This window comes from Pyrgilauda ruficollis, unplaced genomic scaffold (assembly GCF_017590135.1).
Source record: "Pyrgilauda ruficollis isolate IOZ18807 unplaced genomic scaffold, ASM1759013v1 scaffold130, whole genome shotgun sequence".
Taxonomy (NCBI): domain Eukaryota; kingdom Metazoa; phylum Chordata; class Aves; order Passeriformes; family Passeridae; genus Pyrgilauda; species Pyrgilauda ruficollis.
This window is the reverse complement of record NW_024511433.1, coordinates 163,901-189,353: the sequence shown is the minus strand read 5'-3', so window position 1 is coordinate 189,353 and position 25,453 is coordinate 163,901. Positions and strand designations below refer to the sequence as shown.

Here is a 25,453-nt window from a genome sequence, read left to right as displayed (position 1 = left end):
AAACAGAATATAAACTTTTTCAGCTTCCTTATGTTTTTTTGGCCACAAATATGCAGCACACCTTTCATTTGAATATTCAGAAGAAAACCCCCAAAAGATTCAAGACTGTATCTATATGTTAGATTATTATTAGCAATGCATCCCTAAGACCTCATTCAGGAGGAAATTATTTCAGATATAAGATGCAAATATGTTTATAACTTCTTTTCCTAAATCCTTGATTTCTTTATGAATCACTTTACCCAGATTTTCCAGTGGGAATACAACCACAGGACTCATAAAAATGTGCTTTACCTTTAATTACAGCTTATAATGAATACCAATATGATAGTGAATCACATATAATATACTGGAAATTGTTTTCCAAGTCAATCATCTACATTTTTCTCTAACCAGCTGGCAATTTTGAATAGTAGTTTTCTCCTTTCAATATTTTCAAGTTTTGCAGATTCCAGTAGCATAGTAATAGCCTCTCTCTCATCCTCTTCCAAGGTAGCATTATAAAAAACCTGCAACTGAAGAAATAAACACATGAGCTTAGTTCACACATAACGTCACTTGCAGCAAGCAACTGTGTTCCTGATAGATGCTTTGGACAGAACTGCACAGAAAAGGGGCAGATGACAGAGACTAAAGAGGGGGTGAGGCAAGGTTACTGATTTACCCTAACGTGGGAAAGCTCCTTACACATCAAGAATGTGCCCTTTTGCTGTTCCTCTAAAAATCCTTTCAAATGCAGCCAACTTCACTGGTACTGGTGGTACCACACTGTCTAGGACTAGTTGGGTAGAAGAATCGTCTTGTGCTGCCTGTTCTACAATCACAGAACAAGAAATCTTTCTCATCAGTCTAATAGGCAAAAGACAAAAGATAAGTGGAGAATAGTAAATAAAGGTTTGGGGAAAGCAGTGATTGAACAATATGAGGAATTAAGCAGATGTCAGTATGACAACATAACAGGCCAGCTGCCCAAATGTTGGTACATTTTCAGTAGATATCATGGCAGAGGTTGTCTCTACAGACAGATTTCATAGAGGAAAATGTGACAGTTTTCTATGTGTGATAGAATTTGTGGGGACTCTGCTCAAAACATGAAGGTTTGGAAGACATTAACATTATGGTCAATGATTCCTTTAATGAACAAAAACTTATATTTACAAACTGGCCATGAAGTAGAGACTAAATGCTTCTCTGATTTACCTCTTGGATCTGTACATCTGTTTTGACAAATCTTCCCATGGCTTTTAGTACACCATGCAATAATTCATGCCCATATCTGTAAAATTGAGATAAAGGTCCTTCAAACAGCACATTAGCCAATATATAAAATTTCATCTCTTCTGAAAATACTCACACTATTTATTGATTATTTACTGTGCTGCGAATGCCAACTAAGCTGAAGTTTGGACAATGGACTATTTCCCCTCTTTTAAAGAACTACCATTAATATTCAATTTAGACATTTGAGCTGCATGAAATACAATAATTACCCTTCATTTTAATTTCCTACAAAGATCTGGTATTTGTACTTTGGTAATGTGAATTCTTTGCATGAAACAGATAATCTCTCTGAGGCCATACAGCCAAACTGAGCTAGAAAGACTCAAAACCAGTAATGTGTCCAACAAGCTGGTGTTCCTGTTGCTATTTTGAGGGTAGCATAGAAAAAAACCACTTGCATTGTTCTTTTCATTTGGAAATAAAGGGGCAATTTTCCAGCAAATTTCTCATAAATTTAGAACACAGAAAGGCTCTGTAAGGGAGCAAGTTGATAGGACATAAATCTGCTACAACTTGCCTTTTCTAGTGTTAGCAATAATTCACATATGAGGATTTTACTTCAGCTTTTTTCACCCACAATTTACAGCATTTGCACCCACTTGTATAATCCTAGTGGATAAACCCAAGTCTAGAGTCAGGATTCCCAAGAGTACTTAAAAGTACAGAAACAGTCATGAACAGACTAATTTTTAAAGTCTTCTATGTTTGATGAGCTATTCTTTGGCATTAAACCCTGATCAGACTTGAATCCTCTGAAAACTCTGCTCTGCATACTTAATTGTGTCAGTCATTACAAATAGCCATCCCTGGAAGGAAAATCTGCACCTGAATTTTACAGCTCAAGTACAGAGGAAGAAGCCAAAGAGCCACAGAAATTAAAGGAAACCAAAACTTGTTGCTTACCCTTGACTTAAAAGTGGCCAATTTTCCGTAACAAATTCCCAGGCTATATGGTGCCCAATATCCTTAGTCACTACATGTGAGATGATGACTGAAGTACAATTGGAAGAAAATAATGGGTCACTGAGTCCATATTGCAAGTATCTGTTAGAAAAGCAGGAAAGAAATGAACCTGTCACTTGCTTCTTTTAAAATGGAAATATACAATATTGCAATCTGGAAATAAAATCCAGTTCACAAAAATTCCTACCTCAACAAATATCAGCAGGTGGAAGGTTATACCAAAGTTGGTGTCACTGAGCTGTGTATTCAGCTCGGGTTTTGTCCTTAACATTTGTTCTTGCACTGGACTCTTCACTTCTTAGTAAATGAGGGTGTAGAATATCAAATGGACATAGATGTGTTTCTTATCTTGGCACCAAAAAGACAACTGCTCCTACCAGACAAGCTTGTGGAAAGGCAGACTTCCCTTCACCTTCAGGCAATTCACTTCACTGTGACTCAGATGGAGCCTACAGAGTATGCCAGTGAGACACTTTTACAAAAAAATGACGTGTTTATAGGGTCCCCTACAGCGAGACCCAATTAGAAAATTTTTATGAGGACTAAAGCAGGATTTCAGAAATGTCTTCTAATGATGTCCGTGGCAGTGAATGCCTGAACATCTTGAAAAGTAATTATTCTCTGTGTTGCCTCAGTGTTTTACCTTGTATGCTCCTACTTCCAAGTGAACCCTTTTAGAGTTATTTTCTCGTAGGGTGTTGCAGGCAGCTGCTTTATGGGTAGAGTTGGGTTTCTCCCTTTTGCATGCCCTATGTTTAACATAATGGACATAATTGTGAGGGCCAGGGAAAGCATATCTTAACATTCTTCACCCCAAAACACTCCCTGAGTGGCATTTAAAAAAAACAGATTGGTTTGTCAGCAGCTGAAGTACATGGAGGAAGAAGCTCATCAACTCCCTGATTTATCAGGGAATGGTGCTAGCCTGTTCCAAGAAAAAGGCCATAGGATCATAGGTCAAGAGGGAAATTAGTATAGCTGGCTGGGCATATCTTTGCACCACTTCTTGTCTTATTCTCAGTTATATTTTTCTGTCTTCCCAAATGATCACCACACTAGAGCAGGTGGCTGGAAGGACTAAAGTGTTACTTCCACACCTTTAGACCCATGGAGTTTATGTAAATGTTTGGATGATAATTCTTTAGACCATCACTGCCAAAGTTCTATCCCTTAACAAATGCTTTTGGTACTACAAACATGACTGATTAGAGAATTCAACATCATTTTACTGACAAAGTACAAATGCCAGTAAAGGTAAATAAATACAGTGCTCCAAACTATGTTCTAGAAATTTTTGGACAAGATTCTTCCATATATGTCTTAACTATTTGGTTGGCCCACATGGAGTCAGAACTTAGGACCTGATGACCCTAATGTTGTATTTGCAGAAGGATTGTTTATTTGTGCTTGTCCCATTTTTCATACTTGCTCCCTAAGAAAACTCTTTAAAACTTTACCAGTGGTTGACAAGACACATGCTTCTGTGGCAAGCAAACCTCTACCAGCTTTGCACAGTAAAGTATTTTTGCTCTTATTATTTACTTCTACATACACAAAGATATGCTTTGATCAAGGTCACTCACCTGTAAAGTAACCATGACTCTTTGGCACAACTCATGGCATAGAGCAGGATGTCTTCATCTTCCTCAACGGAGTCGGTATGGTTGTACATTTCCCATGCAAAATTCCATTCTTTATCACTTCCCACTGCAACACCATAGCAGTAGACTGTTCTTCTAATTAGAACGGGGATTCTGCAAGGCAAAATACAATTTAAAGGTACTGTACTGTTGTAGAGACAAACACTGTTGTTAATGCATAACTGAAATAAAAGGTTTATTTACAGTTAAAGGATAAACAAGAATGCAAGTACAAAATAGTAGTGTAAATAAGGATAGGAAACATGTTTGTTTTATTTATGATTTAAGCATTTAAAAAGCATGCATTTTAAAGGAAACAAAAAAACCCCAATATTTTTAGAGCAATTGGACCAGAGTATTTTTGTGCACATATAGTGTCAATGCCACTGTTCCCCATCACAGCCTAGGAAATGGATCACACCATTAAAGAGCGTACTAATGCATATATGCATCATCCCAGACAAGTCTTTTCTAAGATCGTTCAGTGAATGCATCCAGTAGGAAAAGCCATTTGCAGCACATAAGGAAACAGAAGGGACATTTTTCCATGCAACAGGCAGCCTCCTGTTACTCCCACCCCAGGGAAGAGGCCGCAACAGGGCAATGAATTTCACAGCAGAAACTAAATGCAAACATTACCAGTATAATGCCCCATATGCAAAGGCTGAACAGGAAATTTTTCCTGCAGCAATTATTTGCCCCTGACATTAAGACATTGTAAACACTTTTCAGTTAGAGCAGTATTCTATGCAGGCTATCTGAAAACAGTTTCAACTAATGGTATTTTGGACTAATTCTCTACAGAAGAATGGGTCCCATTGCTATAAGCAAAACATTTGACTTCCCCATCTCATACTGTTAGTCTCCTTATTATTGCATTACGCCAAGATTGTAAGTCAAGGTGTAAAAATTACATTCCCTTTGATCAGGGGATACACTTAGAAAAGCAGATAAGTTTCTGGTCAGAAAAGCCATTTGTCAGGCCCAAAACTGGAAAGAGCAAATTCACATTTAAACACAATTTGAGAAAAATTCCTGAATTTCAGCAGATTATCCTAGAGAAAATGAGGATGATGCCAACAGAGTTAGTGAGGCAGGAGGAAGGATATATGACATCAATCTTTAGAGTACAAGGTAGAGAAAAGACAGTTAAAAATTTTGGAAACAAAGGACTAGTAGGAAAGAGCAAGAGAGTTGGATGTTTTACATGACAGACATCACTTGTTAGTGAAAAGGCAAGATGCAAGGATTTTGGTAGTTCTGTTGCAGATGTGGGGTTTCACTGTCAGACTAACAGAGAGCATGGGCATGTTCTATATTTATTTTTAAAAATAGATTGGATTCATTTACCTAGATATTTGCTGGGACATTACACTACTATTTTGTACCACCAAGAATGACATGTAGAGTAGTTATGTCAGGCTGAAGTATTGCCCTGTGAGGAATCCTTCTCTAACAGATCTGAGTTACAGGGTCTAGTAATTTGTTTAATAATCTTTTCATAATGTTGCAGTAAGAGGTCATAGTAAGGTGACAACAGGGTAAAGCTATTTTGGCCAAAGTACAGCTATTTATTTTGCTACTGAAGCTGCTCCAGTAGTTGCAAGAAAATGTTCATTAATAAGTGTAAAGTTGTGTGTGAGTAGACAAGTTCTATGTATCATTTGGCTGCAGCTCTGGCGTACAACATTTGAGGCAGGCTGGACAGGCAACCTACTGTGGGGCAATGGCTTGCTGGCTGGTGACACCTATGGCGGCCCTGAAGTGGTTTATGTTTTGTAGCTCGCACAGAGTGTCCAGTATGGTCCAAAAAGGGACTTTGGAGCCTGAGGTTTTATTAAGTGAGGGGTGTGACTTATTAATCTTGATGTTTTTCCTGGCTGTGGCTGTGTGATTTGACATTACTGGCCTGCCAGGATCCTTCATTTCTGTATCTTGGGGAAGATGCAAAAAGCTGCTGGAAAGCAGGGCAGGTTATTTTACATTGTTTTTTTGGAATCAATCCAGAAATAACATGGTGATTTCTTAACTTTTGAGAGTAGCAGCAGTATATGTGAACCTTTAGTAAAAAAGTAAAATGGACTGAAATACTGTCCCTCCCCCAAGGCTAGTTTCCTTTTTCCAAAAGACAAGTCAGTAACAGCATCTAAGAGAATACATTAATTTGCAAGCTTCACTACACTCCTATAGTGAAAAAAGAGTAAAACTGAGAAAGTGGCTGGGGATTACAGCTCTAGTTATTTCCACGAAACAGATAAAAATGCACTGTATTAAGTCCAGCTATGTTCTGCCAGGAACGCTTTGGAAATGTTCAGCTGAAAGTTGATCACCCAATCTGAAACAGAAATGCATTACTTCGTTCCACAGATGTGAGAATCCTTCTGGGTTCCACCTGTGGCAAAACAGCTGCTATGAATTTGCTCTCAGCATGAAGAACATAAGAGCATCTAAAGGGATTTGTCTCTGAAATATGGGTCAAAAGTGTATTGTGCCTGTTTCCAAACCAGCACATGTAAAGTCTCTTCATTAACTGCATAGGAACAGTGATCTGTCACTTGAAACCTAAGTGTCCTATCTTCTCTGGGGTTTTCTCCTTAAAACATTATAATTTTTTCACTTTACCAAATTCAGAGTTTCGTTTTTTCCACACATGAAGCCCAGTAAAATCCATTTGAACTTTTCTCAGTGCCAAAAAGGGCAGCAAAATTAATAGTCTTAATCAAATTCAAGACCAAATCAGCTAATATATTTCATAGACTTTTCAGCTATTCAAGTCAAACAAGGTATGTAGTTAGTATTCCATCACCTCAAATGTTATTAGTAGGGAAAGATCAGTATTTTGAAAACAGACTGACAATTCAGCACAACACTGTTGCTTTTAGTGTGGAATTGCAATAACAGTCTCTAGAATGGAACAAAATTTATGTAGGCTATTTAAACTTTTCAGTCTAACTGCAAAACTCAGTTTGGTTTTTATGAGGATGATCACTATGAAACTATTTTAGAAAACTCAAATATAATAGTACAAGTTCAGTTTACTTAGCCAACTACATGTATCAACATATATAAAATAAAACCAAAATATTTGTCACAACTACAACAAATAAAAATAAACTTTAAATATTCACTCACCAGAGCCAACACTATTTGACTATTGCATAGAAAGACATCAAAAGAAAGAGGAAGGAAAAGAGAATAAGAATGTCAATACATTGTAAATTTTTTTTAAATGATGCAATGGTTGAATACAGAAAGTCTCTTCCTGGTAGAGTCCAGAGTCCATTCTCACAGACCAGGCCCCTGACCACTAGGCTCCAGTACCAGCAAAAGGACTGACAGCTGTTCCCAACACCTCTTTATGTGAACACAGAACATGCAAGGCACTTTGATGGGCTCGCCATGGGCAGATGGCTGCATCACACAAACATCTCTTCACTCAGTATGGTTAAGAGAAGCTTAAAAGCTGAGTTGGTGTACATGATAACCCCAAGGCTGTACTACAGCAAAGGGACTGGCCATATATTATATTATATCCCATATAAGTGGGATATTAGCACTCATAGGAGGTTCACCTCTTACATGGCTAACCAGCTTTTGGTCTTCATGGCAAAATCTGCATCCTCCAGCCTGTTAAGTTTATATAAATGCGGCAATTATTAAATCATCATAAAGCTGGGATTTGGGGAAGAGGAGGAGGTTGGGCAGACATAGTTGTCTTAAATTCTGCCATTCTGTCAAGAAATAAGAGCAGTGTACTGAGGCATTTCTCATTCTGCCTCCCCCTTGTAACAGCCTTTTAACTTTCCCCCTCTCTTAGACATGCACACCTGCAAGAGCAGATCACCATTCTTACTTGTACTCAGGGTTGTCCCTCCACTTAGCATACAGTTCAGATGACAGGTCCAAACAGTCCTGGAGGCCCAGCCAGCATGCTGCTGCCAAGAGTTTTTCCAAATACACTCTTGAAGGGAAGTTAAAACAGTAAGAATAAAAGATATGCATACCACATTTGGCATATTTGAACTGTGCCTGATCACCACAGTTTCAGAACATGATGCCATTAACCCATGAGAACCTCCACTAGGAACAACTGAGTTTTAATAAAATAATTAAAGAAACAATAATGGTCCCCAGAATTAATATCAGTGGATATATAGTGAGGCAACCAATGTACTATATTTTGTCTAAGCTTTTTGTGTGATTTATAACCCTCTTGAAAGTTTTAAGGTACTGGTTGCGTCTAGTCCAAATTACTCTGATGTTTAAGCCTGTGGCTGCAGTGGCCTTGCAAAATGAAGTATTTTGAAGTGTTAGTAATTGATCCAAAAATCAGATCTTAAGTTCATTGCTGTCAGTTTTTCTTTAACTAGCAGCAGGCTGTTGAGCCTGTTCTCTGACAAATGAGAACTACTGCTATAATTAAATGATCCTTAAAATTAATGATCCTTAAACTATCATCCTTTATGCTGCTATCCTGATACTGCAGTTTCACTGGAGGTGTCATCATAAAGGTGTCACACTTTACAGAACAGTAAAATAACAACACAGTTACGTTCACATTAGTTAGAGAATTATTCCTATATCTTGTATTTAAATTTACATGAGAAAACTGCAATCCACCAGATCCAATCACACCAGAAAAAACTCTTAAGAATAGCAGGATACTTACTGAGCAAAATAGTCATCTTCCAAAGCATCAACATTTTGACGAATGAAACCTGCATAATAATGGTATATTGGCAACATTCTCTTTAAAAGGTATTTCTTTTAAAAGAAGGGAAAAAAAAATTACTTTCATTTACATACAAGTTTTCGTTTTCTTTATTTACTCAGATTTATCCTAAAAAAATTATGACTATTAATGTCTTGAAAACAGAGAATATTAAATTAAATATAAACTGGGTCTAAAATTCAATATACCTGTACTTCAAATCAAACTGGCACATTACCATTTCACATCACTACAACCTTTGAACTTATTATGAAAGACAAAGAATTCTCAGAGAAACAGGAAAAAAACCCTTGTCAATAGGAAATACTTTGTTCTTCTTAATTATTTTAATATACCTTTATTTTTTAGAGCTTAAGAGAACTAATACTGTGCGACTGTACTTCAAACATAAGTGGAATCTTCAAACAGAAGTCAAGGAAATAAATATGACAGTAGTATTTCAGGTAAGTCAAATGTGGGAGAGAATAATTTCATTTAGTATCTAAACACTATTCCTTCTTTCACTTCATGAAGGTGGATGAAAAGCAGTAGAAAACACAGAGCACAAATATACTATATGCCTTTTATACATAGCAGTGTTGGTCTTTTCATTTACTACTGACTGATAGTTCTATTTTCCAAATTTGCCGTTTCAGAAAACAAAGGATGAAGCTTAATGTAAAGATTGTGAATGTATTTCTGCTTTTCAATAAGAATCAGCTCAAGATCCAATGAGACTTATCATTGACTAATATGTATAATTAAGTACCTCCTCCTATTAAAAAAAAACCCAAAAACAACAAAAATGTATAAAGTCATGCAAAAGGAATCGCAAGCTCTCTGACTCATCATAGCCACCACTACATCCTTGAGAATTTAAAAAGCATTAATTTTAGACTAATGTATTTGCATGGTCTAATATCTTTGGTAACTAACAAAATGGTCATACCTTTAAAAGTGGATATACTTCATGGTTCTTCAGTGTACTTTCCAAATTCTCAGGTATAAGGTTTAGCAATACTACATTCCATATGAAGAGCTCATCCTCTTTGGCAAGGTATTTTGTTAGTTCAAGTGCTGTTTCAATTGGAACGTATCCGAAGCTATGTAAAAAAAAAAAAAAAAAACCAACCAAACAAAACCAAAACAAAACAAAAACCCCCACACATTTTAGCATACTTATTCATATTAACCACCTACCACACGTATATGTTTATTTATGGAGCAGGCAATAAAACATCAGGATACTGTGTGAAAAGTAACCTAGCAAAGGCACTGGAAAAAATAAAAGAAATATAAATGAATGGCGATTTTAGGAGCTGAACTCTCAAAACATCTATTAAGGAGTGCTGTGCAAAGCAATAGGCCAATCATGGCAGTAAGCATGGCAGCATGTACACTGTATCTTTTTGTGTCTGCAGGACACAGTACAAACACATTTACAGCACGTGTCTGTCCCATTGCAACAAAATTAAGAAGAAAAGCACTGTTTTAGTTATAATACAACTTTATTTTTATTGTGAAATAACTTATTTTCATTACATGTTCTTTTGTGGAATATTGTAAAAATCAAACCATTTCATTAACATGCACACTATTTGTGGAATTAACTATTTCAGCATGGCATTTCTGTCCCTCAGTGTGTAATAAACATGGAATTCATTTTTTCACAAAAAATTCCAATTCAAGCCTCTTCCCTCCAGAAAAAAACCCTATTTTTGGTGTACTTATATAGCAGCACAGTTCTGTACTTCACAGTTACACTCCTTGTTAGCTACTACTTTTGAGCTCTCTTATGGAAAGGACTTTCTTATGGGAGGAGAAATAGGAATTTTTACTACTCCTGTCAGAGGTACTTCCACAGTCCCTGAAGCAGGACAGTGTGCTTTGGCCACCTCACCCCTGAGGTCCCTCATCTTAGGGACACCCTCATCAGGTGTCTGATGCTTTTGGTACCTCTGGCACACGTGAGGCACAGACACACTTTATCGCACTTAATCTCAGCTCCCTACGACACTGCTGACCTCTTTAGCACCACAGACCTGAACAACCAAGTCATGACTCAGCAAGAGAAATTAAAGAGGTTTTGAGTGATGCAGTACAGCACTGCTGAGACAGCCCAGAATAAATGAAGGAAGGTTCAGAATATTCATTTGGAATATTTTTTTCTGTTAAATACAGGTTAATCCCTAAAGAACTCATGGTAATGCAACTATTTAAAATAATTTCCTTGGAGTTGGAACAAAAGAAATTTTGAAGTAAATCACTCAGCACTGAGAAAAGAAGGGATTAAATAACTCCCCCACCATTTTGTCAAAGCAGTTATTCTTGGGAGGCACACATGGGTAGGAATGAAGGAAGCGGAAGTAGAAATCTTGAGTGCAATCATATTTTTTAATCAATTTCTGTAACATATTGGAAACATACTTACTCTGTCAATGCAAAAACATCATCTATCAGCTGGAACCTGCTGACAGTGGGAATAGCCTGCAGAAAGCATTAGTGTTGTGTTAGTCGATTTCAACATGTGATAAAGATTTTACAAAAAGGTTTATGATGTTTCAGAGGGATCCCTAAGAGGTTTTCTAAATCAAATCAGCCTACAAAACATTGAGAAATGGATCTTGAATTTTAAACTGAAATTATTTATGTGCTTTAAGAGATATGTTCTGTACACAGAACTACTACTAATAATGTAATTATATATTGCGTTGTATATGGACATATATAACTACAGACCATTAACCAGAGAATTTAAAGACCCCTCTTATGTGCATGCTGTAATTGAAATTAAAACATGGAAATGCCACATTTCTTAAAAATATCCTAGTTACACAATTTTGGTACATTTTTTCCTTTTGAGGTTTAAATACAGAATCTGTTCTCAGTGCAGAGCAGCGTGTCTATCACTACCATGAAATAAATGACTAAGGCACAGCCGTGGGTGTATCTCTGCTTACATGTGCGTATCTCATGCTCTTGTGGCAGGACTGCTGTCCTCCTTGCCTCCTCCCTGTCCCACGCCCCTGCAGTTTGGTCACTGCTTGAGCAAACATTTCCTCTGACAGCTGGAAGCATAAAGCAGGGCAGAAATGCTGGAACCAGACAGAAGTCAGGTGGCTTGGGCTGACACCTGCCAGGCAGGAATGTGAGGCTGAGTGGAAGCCATGTGTTCTTGTCCCACCTCTCGATACCAAGAAATATTAAATACAGTGTGAGTAGGAGGAACAGACAGTTTTGCACAACGGCTACGGAGAACACTTCCCACCAGGAAGCACTACCACAAAGAACAGACAGTTTGACCACAGTACCACCCAAGGCACTTTGCGTAACTGTGGTTAGTAAGGCACAGAATGCACCCTGATTTTGTACGTGACTGGGGATTGTGAGAATTTGACACAAAATTGTAGGCATAGAACGATGTGTCTGTCCTCCTCACCCTTCCCAGAAGGGATGCTTTGTGGTAAGACTTGTGTTCTTGGCCATGCTGAAATGCTTTCACTCAAGAAATTAGGCTTGTGATTGCAGTCGTATTGTTAGTGCTATCCACAGCTTGTTCTGCAGTTAATGCACTTGTCACCATCAATCCAAAATAACTCCTTTGTTGTCTTTAATAACCCATGGTACTTGTGAACCTGCCTTGTTGGAAAGTGACCAAACCTATACTTAATAGACTATTTCTGCACCTCCTGTTTGGCCCAGAGTTATATTTTTGCAACCCTCTATGGTGCCAAAAAAGGGCCCCAGGTCAGCACACACCCAACGCCTTGATGATGTAGATCTGCCCTGAAACAAAGAAGCCCAGAAGAAATGAAGCCACTGTGCTGTAGGAAGGTTCAATGTGTTCTGATCAGCCTTGTGTCCAGACTCTCTAGAGGAAGATTGTACTGTATACTATTAGGTCAAAAGGTTAAATTTTCTCACTTTCGTTACTAAAATGAATAAGCAGACACTACTACTGCAGCCTCTGGCTCACTGTAGGTTTAGGCAATACTGAAACTATGCAACCCCATATGGAGTCACATTTGTCCTGTACCACTTTCACCTTCACCTTCAGGCTATGGCAAGTCAAAAGTGGGATGAAATCTATTCTGAGTCTGTGTCTACAGAGGACTGAAAGAGCTCAAACAGAATAGATTGGAACTTCTAGGAAAATTATCCACAAAAATCCAAAACCAAAAAAATCAAAGAAAGAAATCCACAAAACCCCAACCAACCAACCAACCAACCAACCAACCAAAAAACCCACCAAAAAAAAAGTCAGGTTGGTTTTTTTTTTTTAATTCCACAGGCAGAAACATTATGGTTTGACAAAACATGGAAATAAACTTTCTCACTATTTTCTTTCTTCATCATTACTTTGTACCAGCTAAGGCTCAAATCCTGCATTCATACTGAAAGCTCCTTGAGACAGATTTAAAGAGAGCAGAAGAGCCACAAGCTAGTAACACAAATCTGAAGACAAAATGTCATGTAAAGTTGTTTTTCATGCTTATGTGGAACAGTTCAAGCCTGTCATCTTCCACTACAAAAAGCCAGTGACTAGTGGTGCAATGGTGAGTTTGTCACTATTCCAGGTTTTCATCAATGTGATTCCAGGTAAAAAATGCATGAAAAAAATCTACAGAAAGAGTCTGCTCATAAGCTTGAGAAAACAAACATAATCTTACCTTTGGATCATTTTCAAGCAAGCGTGCTAATCTCTTCAAGTTTAATTGATCATAGTTCACTCTGTAGTATCCACTTAAATTTACATTTAGCAAGATCCAGTCATAGTCTGACTCTGATACTTGCATTTCAGGAAACATTTCTGAAAAGTGACATTAGAATGTATCATTTTGTTTTCCATGCACTGCTTCTTTTGAATTTACAAACAATGGACTTGGTGCTCCTCTGAGATATGAGACACAAGTTTGAGGCTGGACTCAAAAAGAATCCCTCAAAAGCTCAGTGGACTTTAGATCTCTGCTCTGCCCAGCAGGATGACTTCAACAAGCCAATGATTCCTCAGGTACTGAGCACCTTGGGATTCCAAGGAGTAGGCTGAAGACCCACTTTGCTCTAGCCCTTTAGCTCAAAGGTAGCTGTGAGAGTTCAGGAAGTTTACTCAACAGTAAACTCTCAGGATGAGGAGCAATATCCTCCCACGCCTGCTGTAGAGCACGGACCCACAGCACACCTGCTGCTCCCACCTCCAAAACACAGTGCTCAGCACCTCACAGAAGAACTGACCACCTACCAGTATTCAGATAAATGCAGATCAAGAAAAAGAAACAACAACAACCCTGTTAAATTTAACCAGGAGACAAGTAATTGAAAATGCTTATTTTAAAGAAGATACTCCCATAGTCCCTTTGAGTTACATCACTCACTAACAGCTTCCTCCTGCAGTCCATCTCACTGCCTGTATGTTCTTGCCTGATTGACTGCTCCTGAGAGCCTACTGTGCTTTGAAGGAGCCAGTGCCAGCCCTGAAGGCTCTAAGCTGCCTCATCAGAAGAGTATTCTGTTTCTGATTTGAGAAGGCAAACTCTGCTAAGACAGTAAGTCAATACTGGTGAGTAGTCTACACCCCTCAGAGCTTTGCCCTGAACAGAGGACTCAGACTCCAGTGTTTAGACAGAGCAAGTACTGCAAGATCCATCCTGTGTTCAGAGGAATATACATGCTTTTTTTCTCATTTGCCTGTTTGTATACAGCCAAATTAATGATCACTCAAGCTATCTTACTGCCTAAAAAAAAGACGAAGTAACTTTTAACCCCAGAAAATGGTGTAGAGCTGCAATACGCACAGCATATTGAAGATTTGCACTTAAGCATTCCACTGCATTAGTCTCTGCATCTTCTTTTGACTCCTCTAAAACCTGATGCACGCCTGACTTGCCAAAGCAAAATGATTACCCCATTCTAATGATAATACTTCTTCTTTCTCAAAAAAAAAAAAAAAAAAAAAAAAAAAAAAGCTATTGGAAAGCACTGAATTCAGAAAGAACTGATTTTGTAATTTGGAGATGCCCATAAAATCTATTATAAGGCTTTAAAACTTTAGAAATCCTATTATTTTGATAATTTTTAATTTAATTTGCGTACACAAATTAAAGTAAATGCTTGTTGAAAACATTAATTTTCTGTTGTTACAGATATTAATGTGCAACAATATTTGGGTCACTTCCCACAGCCAGTGTTAATTTTTCCAGTCTTCTGTTTACTACTCGAGCTGATAATTTTCTGGTATTTCACAGCCTAGATTCTGTCTATATTCAAAAGCTGTCATTAACATCAATGACATCTGCTGGGGGAAGAATTACAAAAGCATGAGGACCTAAAAGTTTGGATTTGTGTAAAATATTATAAAATCATAATTTCTGTGGAAATCTCTACTCATAAAATGTGTGGTACTGTATTACACTAAAGTTGACTTACAAGCTTACTTACTAAAGTTTACAAGCTCAAGCTTACTTGAGCTCAAGCTTACACTAAAGTTTGATTAAACAAAGAACATTATATTGACATAATTGAAAATCTACCACTATTTTGTAACACAAAATCATTGCTATGGATAAACAGAGACATTTCTGTATTAAAGTTTTATCTCCCTATTCAATTCAAATATATCCTCTTTTTAAAAAGTGTTTTTTAAAAAAGTGTTTTTTGAGTGTTCTTATCAGTTTGGTTTTAGAATGTGCAAACAAATACATTACTTACTGCTGCTTTTATCTAGCCAGGTTAAGGGTTGTGATGATCCATTTCTCATCCAAGAAATAGGAACAATCCAGGTGTTACTTAACAAATAAAAGAATATGATTAAAATTAAAATTCTTATATTTAAAAATTCTTCTTAGCTGATGCTAAACTACAGTGCAGATTAGTTCCATCTTACAAGAATATCCATCTATCTTCTGTCCTCTCTGATGTACACAACCTCATCAGATAATGGTACTTCTGCTGGGTCAGCATTTACCTTCTCCAAAAGGGCTTTAAAAAGTCAGTCATATCAAGAATATTGTTCAGTGCTAGGTATTTCAATACCATTGTCTTTCTGTGCTGTCTTTCCTTCTCCAATCAGTAATTTTATTCTCCTCACTTACTAGATTTCACCTTATTTATGGAGACCTTAAAGCTACTTTTCAGAAGCACATCTACCAAAAAAAGGTCCCAGAAAAGCAATAAAACTGTCTTTCCAACAACTGTAATTTCTTTTCTGAAGGAATGTAAAACTCCTTTCTGGTAAAAGAGATGAAAGCTTCAAATGCCTGAAAAATTCTGTAATACGGGTCCTGCGCTTTCTTACATTCACATGGTAATTTGTGCTGGCTAACTGTACAGGACTTCACACTTGTGACTTGAAATTCCTTATCTGAGCTAACCAAGAATACTGAATGGATTAATGTTTTGCAGTTCCTGGAGATTGGGAGCAAAGGAAACCCTGTGGCTCTTGTGAAAATTCCTTTTGTCTGTTTGTATTACCAGCAATAATTTCCAAGAAAAAACTGCTTTGGATTTTGCTCTCCTTTACACTTTTTCCTCTGATGAAAACTCATCTCATGGGCTTCATCCATGCACTCCAAAACTCGTATCAATTGCTTCTTCATAAATGCTCAAATCCTAGCCAAGAGTTTCCAAAGTGGGTGACAAAAGGCAGCTACTTCTATCATCGTTTTCAGACTTATCTAAGTAAGTTTTCAAAAGCCCCAGGCATTTAGAAATGCTCACTGACAAGAACTTAAAACTGTTCAGGTATCAGCACTTTCTGAGAAAGGGGTCATTTATTTAAGTACTTAAATGCAACCCTTCTCTCCTTGTCAGGCAGAAGAGACTGGGAATGTGTGCACTGGAAAGAAGCAAAGCATTGTTCATCCAGGTCACCAGTCTGTATATCTGAGGGATGAGGAAAGAAAATGCCAGGCAAAAATCCTCCCTGCAACACACTCATTGCCTACATCTGACTTGGAAAAGTCACTATTCCAGAGGAAAGCAACTTTTTGGAAAAACAAGCAGAATTTGCAGAACTATCGCAAAGTCTAGCAAAATCTCAAACAGATTTTACTTGACTGCTCATCACAAGAAAAAAACACGTTAAAAAATCAGATGCTCAAAACATGTTGTTGTAACTGAAGCATTTCCTGTAAAAAACAGGGTTTAACATACAGTAAAAACACAAGCTAAACATACTTGTAAGAATCAGTACTCTTTCTATTGTTTTTATTAAAAAATTGTTCCTGTCTGATTGTTCCAGTAGTTAGATTTAATGTTAAAACTGGAAACCCATTTTGGCATGTCCAGGAATCCATTATTTGCTTTACAGGTGCTGGCAACTGAACTTCATCCTGTGCATCTACAACCTGAAAGAGAAAGAGAAATAAGAAATACTTATGATGAACAGGTACTTACTGATATTGCTTCAGTGAATCTCTTGGACTGTTTCTAATGTAGTAGAGAAAATAATGCTTAGCAGCTTGCTGGTCTTTAGCTCATGCAAAAAATCAATGTATCAAATTCCAAGGAACCTTTTTGACATCCTAATAAAGACATAATACAGGCATAAGCCTTTTTCAGGAATTATGAAATACTGAGGTGACATTTTTCATTCTACAACCTGCTGCTAACTTTCCCTTTTTAGTGTTAATATACTTACCACATCTCTGTGGCTATGAAAGAATTGATTAGTTAATTTCACTCAAATAGAACTGATGAAACACAAATATTTTTAAGTGACATAATAAAAAAACTGAATTTGTGAAGAGAAATTGGGAAAGACATTAGGCTGGAGTCCAAACTAGTGTGAATTGGTACAATCTTCACTGGCTTAAAACATATCTGAATTGCGTATCTGAAATTCTAGCATTCCCATTCTTAAGACAGAGTCTGAAACACAACAGAAATTTTCTTTAGAGCACCAGGAAGCTGGACTTGTAAAAAAATAACCTAATATTAGCATATGTTTTCTTAGTCAGATCTCTGCCAAAACCATTGAAGGGTAAAATGCTGAGCTACTGCCCTGAGTAGAGACTCTGCTGTGACATACCAGTATCTTTGATCATCAAGCCCAAGGCATCACACACTCTGATCTAGCAAAAAACTAAGCTCCAGAACAATAAGCTATGCAATTTCATGTAGGCTTATGTAACTACCCTGGAACACAAAACTTTGCCTGGTCCTGATTTCCTATCTCATCTCTCTACCCCTTGTACTCAGTCCCACTGGTCTCAGGTGCAGCAAAGCAGCCAAATAAACACTTGAGAAGATATTAGCTAAAAGAGCTATGCAGGAGAAAGACTGCACTACAGATAGGCACATTCCAATGCAGTCTTCTACAAACAGTTCATGCCTTAAATTTGGACTGTGCCAAACAGCAGGAAAAGAATACTAGAGACATAAAATGAGTACCATCTGGATGTGGGTCCACAGATCATCTTGATTAGCATTTGAGAAGGAAAATTCTTTCAGATAGGACTGGGAGGAAACAAAGAGAAGCATCAGAATTCATGAAGGTTCAATGAAAACCATTAGCAAGGCAAGCAATTTGTACAACTGGCATTTTCAAACCTATAAGTCAAGGCGAAAGGAGTTGTTTTTTCAGACTTACAGTAAGTACTCTGATGAACAACTTTTCAGTCAGGAAACCAGAAAGCATCCAGGTTATAGAAGCCCCCTAGAGTACAAAAAAGAAAAAAAAAAAAAAAAAAAAAATGAATTATTATTGCAATTACTGTTGCACTATTTTTTCAAATGTTCCAGAGATGCTAGCTGGTCTACACCCACACTTCATATTTCACAGAGATTAAAAATGTTTTCACCTCTTCTTTCATAGCTAAGTAGATTTGCAACACCCAATAAATTTGTGTGTGCCACAGAAATATGTTTTGAATGACAAAGTGAGTTTTGTTCAACAGTTCCTCCCAAACCTACCTTGTACCATTAGCTTAGAATCTGCAAGAAACAAGAAAAATTTTCTTTTTTTCTTACCTTGCTGTATGTAATGTTGTCAAAAAGGGACATTAAAGAAAATGATCCTTTGATCTTGTCTTCACTCTCTGACAGTGATCGAGCTATTTCACTGTCTTCCCTTAATACAGGTTGTACAACATGAGCATAAAAGATTTTATCCTGCAAAAAGAAGACAAATCTTGTCATGTGAGATGAAAAGAAGTTACTAATTCTCTGGAGAGAATGAGGAGTATGGAATTAGCACTATTATGAATAATTTGTCTATAAGCAAGCTCCCCAACTCCCTAGCTCTCTACTGAAGAACAAGGGACCATACACCTGATCCTGACATTTTCTACACGCAGCATCAGTGACCAGTGAAAATCTTCAAAGTACTCGGGCTCGGGCTTGACAGTCAGTTACAGTGTGATCCTCAGGCAAAAATAAGTCAACTATATTAAAACAGCAAATGAACAAATACTGAAAACTGAAAGCCTGTCTTTAATTTACCTCTGTTATTAATATGGCAGCATTTTCCTCCCAAATTCCCTGTTTCTTCTGCTGCAACCCGGAGCAACAACCTAAAACCTAAGCTACTGAAGGTACCAGAGTTTAGCTATGTGGCATTGCTGCTGTCACCCTGTGAGGAATAGGGAAGGAAAGTGGCTCCTCAGAAAATGTCTCCTGAGTAATTGTCACCTACCATATTCAACAGCCCAGGGAAGGGACTGAAGCACCTCTCCTGTAAGCACAGGCTAAGAGAGCTGGAACTGCTCAGCCTGAGGAAGAGAGGGCTAAGAGGCATCTTGCCAGTGTATGTACCGGAAGGGAGCTGAGCAGAGCACAGAGCCAGGCTTTTCCAGGGGTGCCCAGTGACAGGACCAGAGGCAATGGGTACACACTGAAAGACAGGAGGTTCTCTCTGAACACCAGGAACAACTTGTTCACTGTGAAGTGACTGAGTATTTCCACAGGCTGCCTTGAGAGGTTATGGAACCTCCATCCTTGGAGACCTTCAAAAGCTGTCTGGGCACAGTCTTGGGCAATTGGATCTTGTGTGGCCCTGCTTATGCAGGGAGGCTGGACAAGATGACCTCCACATGCCTTCTAACCTCAGCCATTCTGTGACTCTGTGAACATTTGTGACCCACAAAACTGTGCAAGAAAGATCTATATTCTCACACCTGTGTGATTAACTCTGCATTCCCAAGGCACATTACCTAACTGCAATGTATCAAACAGAATTATTGCCCAGTACTAAAATTTACTTTATGGACACAAATGACAACTGCAGATTTTCAGAAAGGCAAGCTTCTAAATTTAACGTTTACATTAAAAAGAAGTCAAGTATTTATTTCCAATTTAAAATTCTGAGACCTTTACACTTTTCAGTGGTATTAATACACTGCATTGCAGAAAATAAAGTGAGCTGTTGTTGAAGTTCAAAGAAGGCATATCCCATAACCTAGAAATCCTCCTGACAGAAATTGTTTGACATGCCTTTATTAGTTTCCAATCAAACATGTAATTAAGAGATTTGGTGATTGCAAAAAGGAAACTGACAACTTATGTTTCAATTCACCCAAATAAAAAGCACCCTGGAGTAACTGCCCAGACTTAAGGCCCTTCCTTCCTTCCTTCAGAAGCTGATGGCACCACACAATTTAAGATTGCATGGGCAAGTGCACCTCATTTCATGGCTGCAATTAGCAGCCCCTATCCATCTGTCTGTCAGTTTAACAATGAATAGAGTCTTCTAAATGCTATGGGATTTATGCTTATTCCCATTTGGGCAGAATGGGAAGGAATTCTACCCTGCTGTTGGATTAGCTATGTGCATTGTATTTGTCTTATCTACAACCAGATATCCAGGGACCCAGTGGGTTAACAGACTCAAAATGGCCCAGCCTAATCTCTGCCTAGTAAAGACACCTCAGGACTGGGAAAACTAGAAAAGAGTGTGGCAGGTGAGGAGGACAACCATCAGCTACAACCCAGGACCCAGGAGAGAAATCGGGGTTTGCTACATGACAGATCTAGGGCCAAACACCCACTCCTTGCCACTGCAGAATCCCAGCTGTCCACCTGTTCTCTGCACCAGCTGCAGAGGGCTGGATATCATCACGGTGCCCCCACAGATGGAGACCTACAGGGAAAGAATCAAGACCTACTGGTCCTTCCCCAGGAGTGAAGTTTATAATAGCCTGTTTAATTAACTCCCACCTCCTGGAAATTCCTTTCCTTTTCACATGATGGAACTTGGCTAGTGAGCGTTGGCACTTACCAGTGAAAGCTTGGGTTCAACAAAAGTAGCTCCCAGGTACTCAAAGTAAGATGCCAGGCCCTCGTTAAGCCACAGATCATTCCACCAGTTCATTGTAACCAGATTTCCAAACCACTTAAATTGAAAGAAAAAGTATCTCAAGATCTCCTTGGAATGCTGTTTTCACTTATTTTGCAGGTTAAACAGCTTTTGCAAGTTAAAGACACATAAATAGGCTGAAGTAACTTTAATGTCTATGTGTAAATTTAATAAAATGCTGAATGTTCCTTCAGGTAGTGAAAATTCAGTAGAAAAAGATGTACTTTAGAAAAAGTCAGAGGTTCAGGGCTGTAATTTTTAAATTGCTTCATCTACAATTTCATACCACGAAGGTCAGTCTCAATGCATTATGTCATTCTTTTAGAAAATATAATTTTAAAGACTTCTGAATATAAGTTAAATTTCTAAAATATCATACCAGGCTAGGAGTAAAAGTAGGGCATTTATCAAGCAATTACAAAATCATCTTTTCATGCTCTTAACAAAGAGAAATTGTCAAAGGAATGATACACAAAACTGGGGAAATAGCCATTTCAAAAACCAGCAAATCCCTCTCATGGCAAGTACAAGTCTTCCAAAACAGCTACTGTGTACTCATACCTGGCATTTAATACTTAACAAAAACCTGCTAATTTCTGGATTTATATTTTATTTGCTAATTCTTAAAATACAGAACTACAAGTTTATTGTAAAATAGATTATAGTTAACCACTGACATTTATTTAATTGGCCTGCAATAAAAACACTCTGCTCATCTGAAGGCCTGCAGCGTTACAGACCTTGTCAGAAAGGCGTAGAAGTGCACTAGCCAAGGTAAGCTTTTTTTACTAATTTTACTGACTAAGTGCAAAGAGTTGCTCCTCTGGCAAATAACAGGAAATTAAACATTGTCAGTAAGGAAGTGCAACTGTATTATCATTCCAAATAAAGTAAGCAAGAATTTGGAAATCTCTGTGAAAGCTGGGCAAAGCTCCAGCGCAAAGTATGCTCATCTTAATTTTGTTCTATTGAACTATGGGCTGTGTCATACAGAAAAACAAATACCCCTTGCAGTATATACATGCACTGCCACTGCAAAAGGTTACTGATGAACTCAGTATGAGTGTCCTAACAAAGTACTACATTTATTGTATGGACAGTACTGTCATCCCTACATCCCTAGAGTATCTTCTCTCACGGCACTCAAGTACTGTGAAAGAAAAAACCAAATATCCCATTAACAGTTTCCTATCAATGAGTCCTGAACAATAAGTATGCAGTCTGTAAGATGAGAGAATCTACTTTTAACATTGCTTTATCAGCATAATGTATGATCAAATAGGCTTTCAGTTCTCTAGTGTTCACACACACCCTCTACTCTTAAGTGATTATTTTGGTTCAATTAATCAGTAACTGCATCACCAGCAACCGTGAGGAAACAATGTCATAGGCAAATACATGTACAGAATTTTTTACCACATGCCTGGTGTCCTAGTTCATGTGACACAATTAAGGCAATCATTGCCTTCCTGCTTGTGAATTCATCACTTGGGAGGTTCATCAATGATGCTTCTTGGAAAATCATTAGCCCCCAGTTTTCCATACCACCTGCTCCAAAATCAGGCAGTGCAACCAGATCTAAATTGATTCAAACAGACACACACACAAAAAAAGTTACCTTAAACATTTTTATAAATAAAATGCTCACAAATTTAATGCTCACACTAGCTCAGCACCCACTGAAGGATACTACATGGTACTGCTTCTCTGTGGCATTACAGCAAAACTTGCAAATGATCTGAAATTTCTTCTTTTCATGCTTTTCACCTATGATGCCTTTTTTTCAGGAAGCCACATAATTAATTCCCACAAAGCCTGTGGATCTGTATTGTATTTTCTACCTAAAAATGTTCTGAATAAAAATGGAGGTTAGAAGAGAATATATGCTCACTGCTGGCTGTCAGAAATCTTTCTCTGTGGGTTTCTCCTGTGGTTGGGTAGGGTAATAATTACCCTTTTTTTTTCAGCCTAGCAACTGATAAAAAAGAAGTCTTGCTCTTTCAACTGTGTGAGAAGAGGTATCTTTTCCACTCTTGTTTGACAAGTGCCTTAGAAACATCATCTCTTTATTTACACAGTAAGACTGTCACCTCTGCCCTGCCCCTTCTGCCTCATGCACAGGCATTAGTTTTCCACTTCAAATATCAGAGCCAGACAAAACATCAGGGTCTCAAGGAAAGATATACTGTTTAAACTCAGCAGCAAAAATCAAAATTTGGAACAGGTGTACAGAACATTTATAAGCAGCTGACCACAAGGAAACTGCAGTCCAAAAGCAAGGCAATTAATGCAAGCATGGTGCTGAATCTCTTTACAGGTATGCTGCATCTCACCAGGGACTATTGTCTCTATCTTACAGCAAAGATGTTTCACTTTTGGTGAGGCAGCCCTTATCCAGCCTTGGGGCAGGAGACCTCACTTACAACGGCACTAAAATCAGGTGTAGACAAACCCTTAAAGACCCCTGGGTTTAAATGTGCTTGTTCTTCATTTCACATTTGGAGTTTGCAATAGAAATCTCTTGCATTTTTACAAGAAAGCATTCTTGATTGGTCTAATTTTACCATTTTTTTAAGTGAAACTTCCAAGAAAGACACTGGGAAATCCAGTGGATATTGTGTGACCTTATAGTGGGGATTGTGATGGTATTACAGCCCTCTCTGAAACTGAAATCCTGCCTAGCAGGAAGTCTACAACACTGTTCCTCTACTTCTGTTGTGTAATAGTTTTATGCTAATAAATTAATGCATCAACATTGCTGCTAAACACAAGAACACAAGCATGAAACAGAATAATCTACAACCCTTGACTAGCTTGTAAGATTATTAAGACAAGAAAATCTGAAGAGTGTAGACAGCATATATTGCATTTTCCAAAATAAGTGTAGTGAGTAATTCTACAAGTTACTAGAAATATTCTGGGAGATAATAAATTCACACATATTAAAATTTATTTCTTTCAAGTGCCAAAATACAGATTTGACCAAACAAATTATCCAGTCAAGAAAAGAGGGGAATTCCTTTCCCCCAGTCCTGCAATCCTCTAAAATCACTGGCAGGTCCAAAATTAATTTTAGATAAGAACTCTTTGCTGTCTTCTGCCCATTTTCCTATAATATTAATGCTGAAGCCCTTGGGAATCCAAGAACAAGCAGCAAACAAACTGTACAGTGAAACTACAAGGTGTCATTGAGGTTTTTTGACTGAAGTTTGGCTGAACCAACTTACCCAATGTCCATTTAAAGCAGAAAGAATGTTTTCCTGCAGGGCAATCCTCCCAGCTTTTCTGGGGAGGAATGTGCAGGAACATACACCCAAGGCAAGATAGGGAGATACTGAAAAAATCAAGGAATGCTTTGTGGGGACACAGGCTACATACAAGCAGCATTTTACTAGGATTTACTAGGATTTACTAGGAGCACATAGGAACTACATCCTTTCATGCTGTGGTCTATGATCCCGAAGACAGCTGATGTGACTGAACTACACCTTTCTATCCACTTTATTGTCCAACCTACCCCTTCTATTGGGAAAACAGGCTTTAAAAGAATGGGTGGAATGCAAAGGTAAGAGTGCTGAGTCACAGGTTAATGAAAGCCATGAGACTGAAAGGAGAATTCAGTCATTTAAAGTTTAGGGGGTTTATTCCATGAATGTGGTACGCTATAAAAGGAGAACCCCGGGTAAAAACCCCACAGCTTCTGTGAACATTGCACCATCAGCAGCCATTTATGATCCATTCCAGAAAATAAGTCTTCTCACCTGTCTTTGGCAGAGGGTAGCTGACATTAAGTATGTCTTCCAGAAATGAAAATATTGGTCCTGTGATATTTAAAGCATAGTCAACATACCCATTTTTAACTGCCTCCTTCCGGGCCCAAATACGTATCTGCAATAAAACAAGGAAGAATTATTTCAAACAACCCTTACATTTCATCTTCTTTGCTTCTCTTCTGTGAGTCATTGTTGGAAAAATTCTGTCTGTCCACACCAGACCATGCAATGAAGCTTTTAATTTAAAAAATCCAACTGAAGTTTTACTGGACCTAACAAAGTGCAGCACAGACCCTGATCCTGCTAAAATCTTGGAGAGTTCCAGTACTTCAAAAGGACAAAAATTTGAACTACAACTGCAACTATACTTTACAGGAACAAATTAAATCATAGCTTTTATTTTCTTAAGTGGAAAACTGTAAAACTATTTAGAATTACACATCTTAAACCAATGTATTCTAGTGAGAGTGTCTGGGTGACAAGCTTGCATTTAGTCCTCCTGAAGAGAGAGAAATAGATGCCCAGAGAGCATTTGAAGTCCTAATATGCACATATCTCCTGAACCTTCTCTGAGACTACTGGCCTCCCCTTTGCTGGAGAGAGCAGGTGACATCTGAGCAGATGACATCCATACCTCTGAGTAATGAAAACCACAGCAGCAAGAAATCTTTCCTCTCCTCTGCCCATTGACTTTGCCCCCATACTGAAAAGAGCAGCTGCTTGGCCAAAGGTGATGGAGTAGCCTCCACCATGTATCTCTGAAAAAGAGATGCCCTGCCAGGTGCCCAGCAGCTCA

At 38.0% G+C, this 25,453-nt stretch overlaps 1 protein-coding gene across 1 annotated transcript in view; it reads right to left on the bottom strand.

Annotated features, from left to right (window-relative positions):
* Window positions 1–303: 303 nt before the first annotated feature.
* The window catches only part of LVRN (laeverin), a 31,678-nt gene continuing 6,528 nt past the window's right edge, over window positions 304–25,453 (bottom strand). The window contains exons 4-20 of the mRNA XM_041459100.1: window positions 24,646–24,772; window positions 22,308–22,462; window positions 20,807–20,920; window positions 18,562–18,702; window positions 18,182–18,247; window positions 17,983–18,048; window positions 16,768–16,937; window positions 15,301–15,377; window positions 13,266–13,405; window positions 11,027–11,082; window positions 9,545–9,698; window positions 8,554–8,648; window positions 7,738–7,845; window positions 3,828–3,998; window positions 2,185–2,325; window positions 1,201–1,276; window positions 304–515 (exon numbers count right to left, since the gene is read on the bottom strand). Coding sequence (XP_041315034.1) covers window positions 369–515; window positions 1,201–1,276; window positions 2,185–2,325; window positions 3,828–3,998; window positions 7,738–7,845; window positions 8,554–8,648; window positions 9,545–9,698; window positions 11,027–11,082; window positions 13,266–13,405; window positions 15,301–15,377; window positions 16,768–16,937; window positions 17,983–18,048; window positions 18,182–18,247; window positions 18,562–18,702; window positions 20,807–20,920; window positions 22,308–22,462; window positions 24,646–24,772 — 2,004 coding nt within the window. The 3' untranslated portion in view covers window positions 304–368. The remainder of the gene's footprint in view (window positions 516–1,200; window positions 1,277–2,184; window positions 2,326–3,827; window positions 3,999–7,737; window positions 7,846–8,553; window positions 8,649–9,544; window positions 9,699–11,026; window positions 11,083–13,265; window positions 13,406–15,300; window positions 15,378–16,767; window positions 16,938–17,982; window positions 18,049–18,181; window positions 18,248–18,561; window positions 18,703–20,806; window positions 20,921–22,307; window positions 22,463–24,645; window positions 24,773–25,453) is intronic.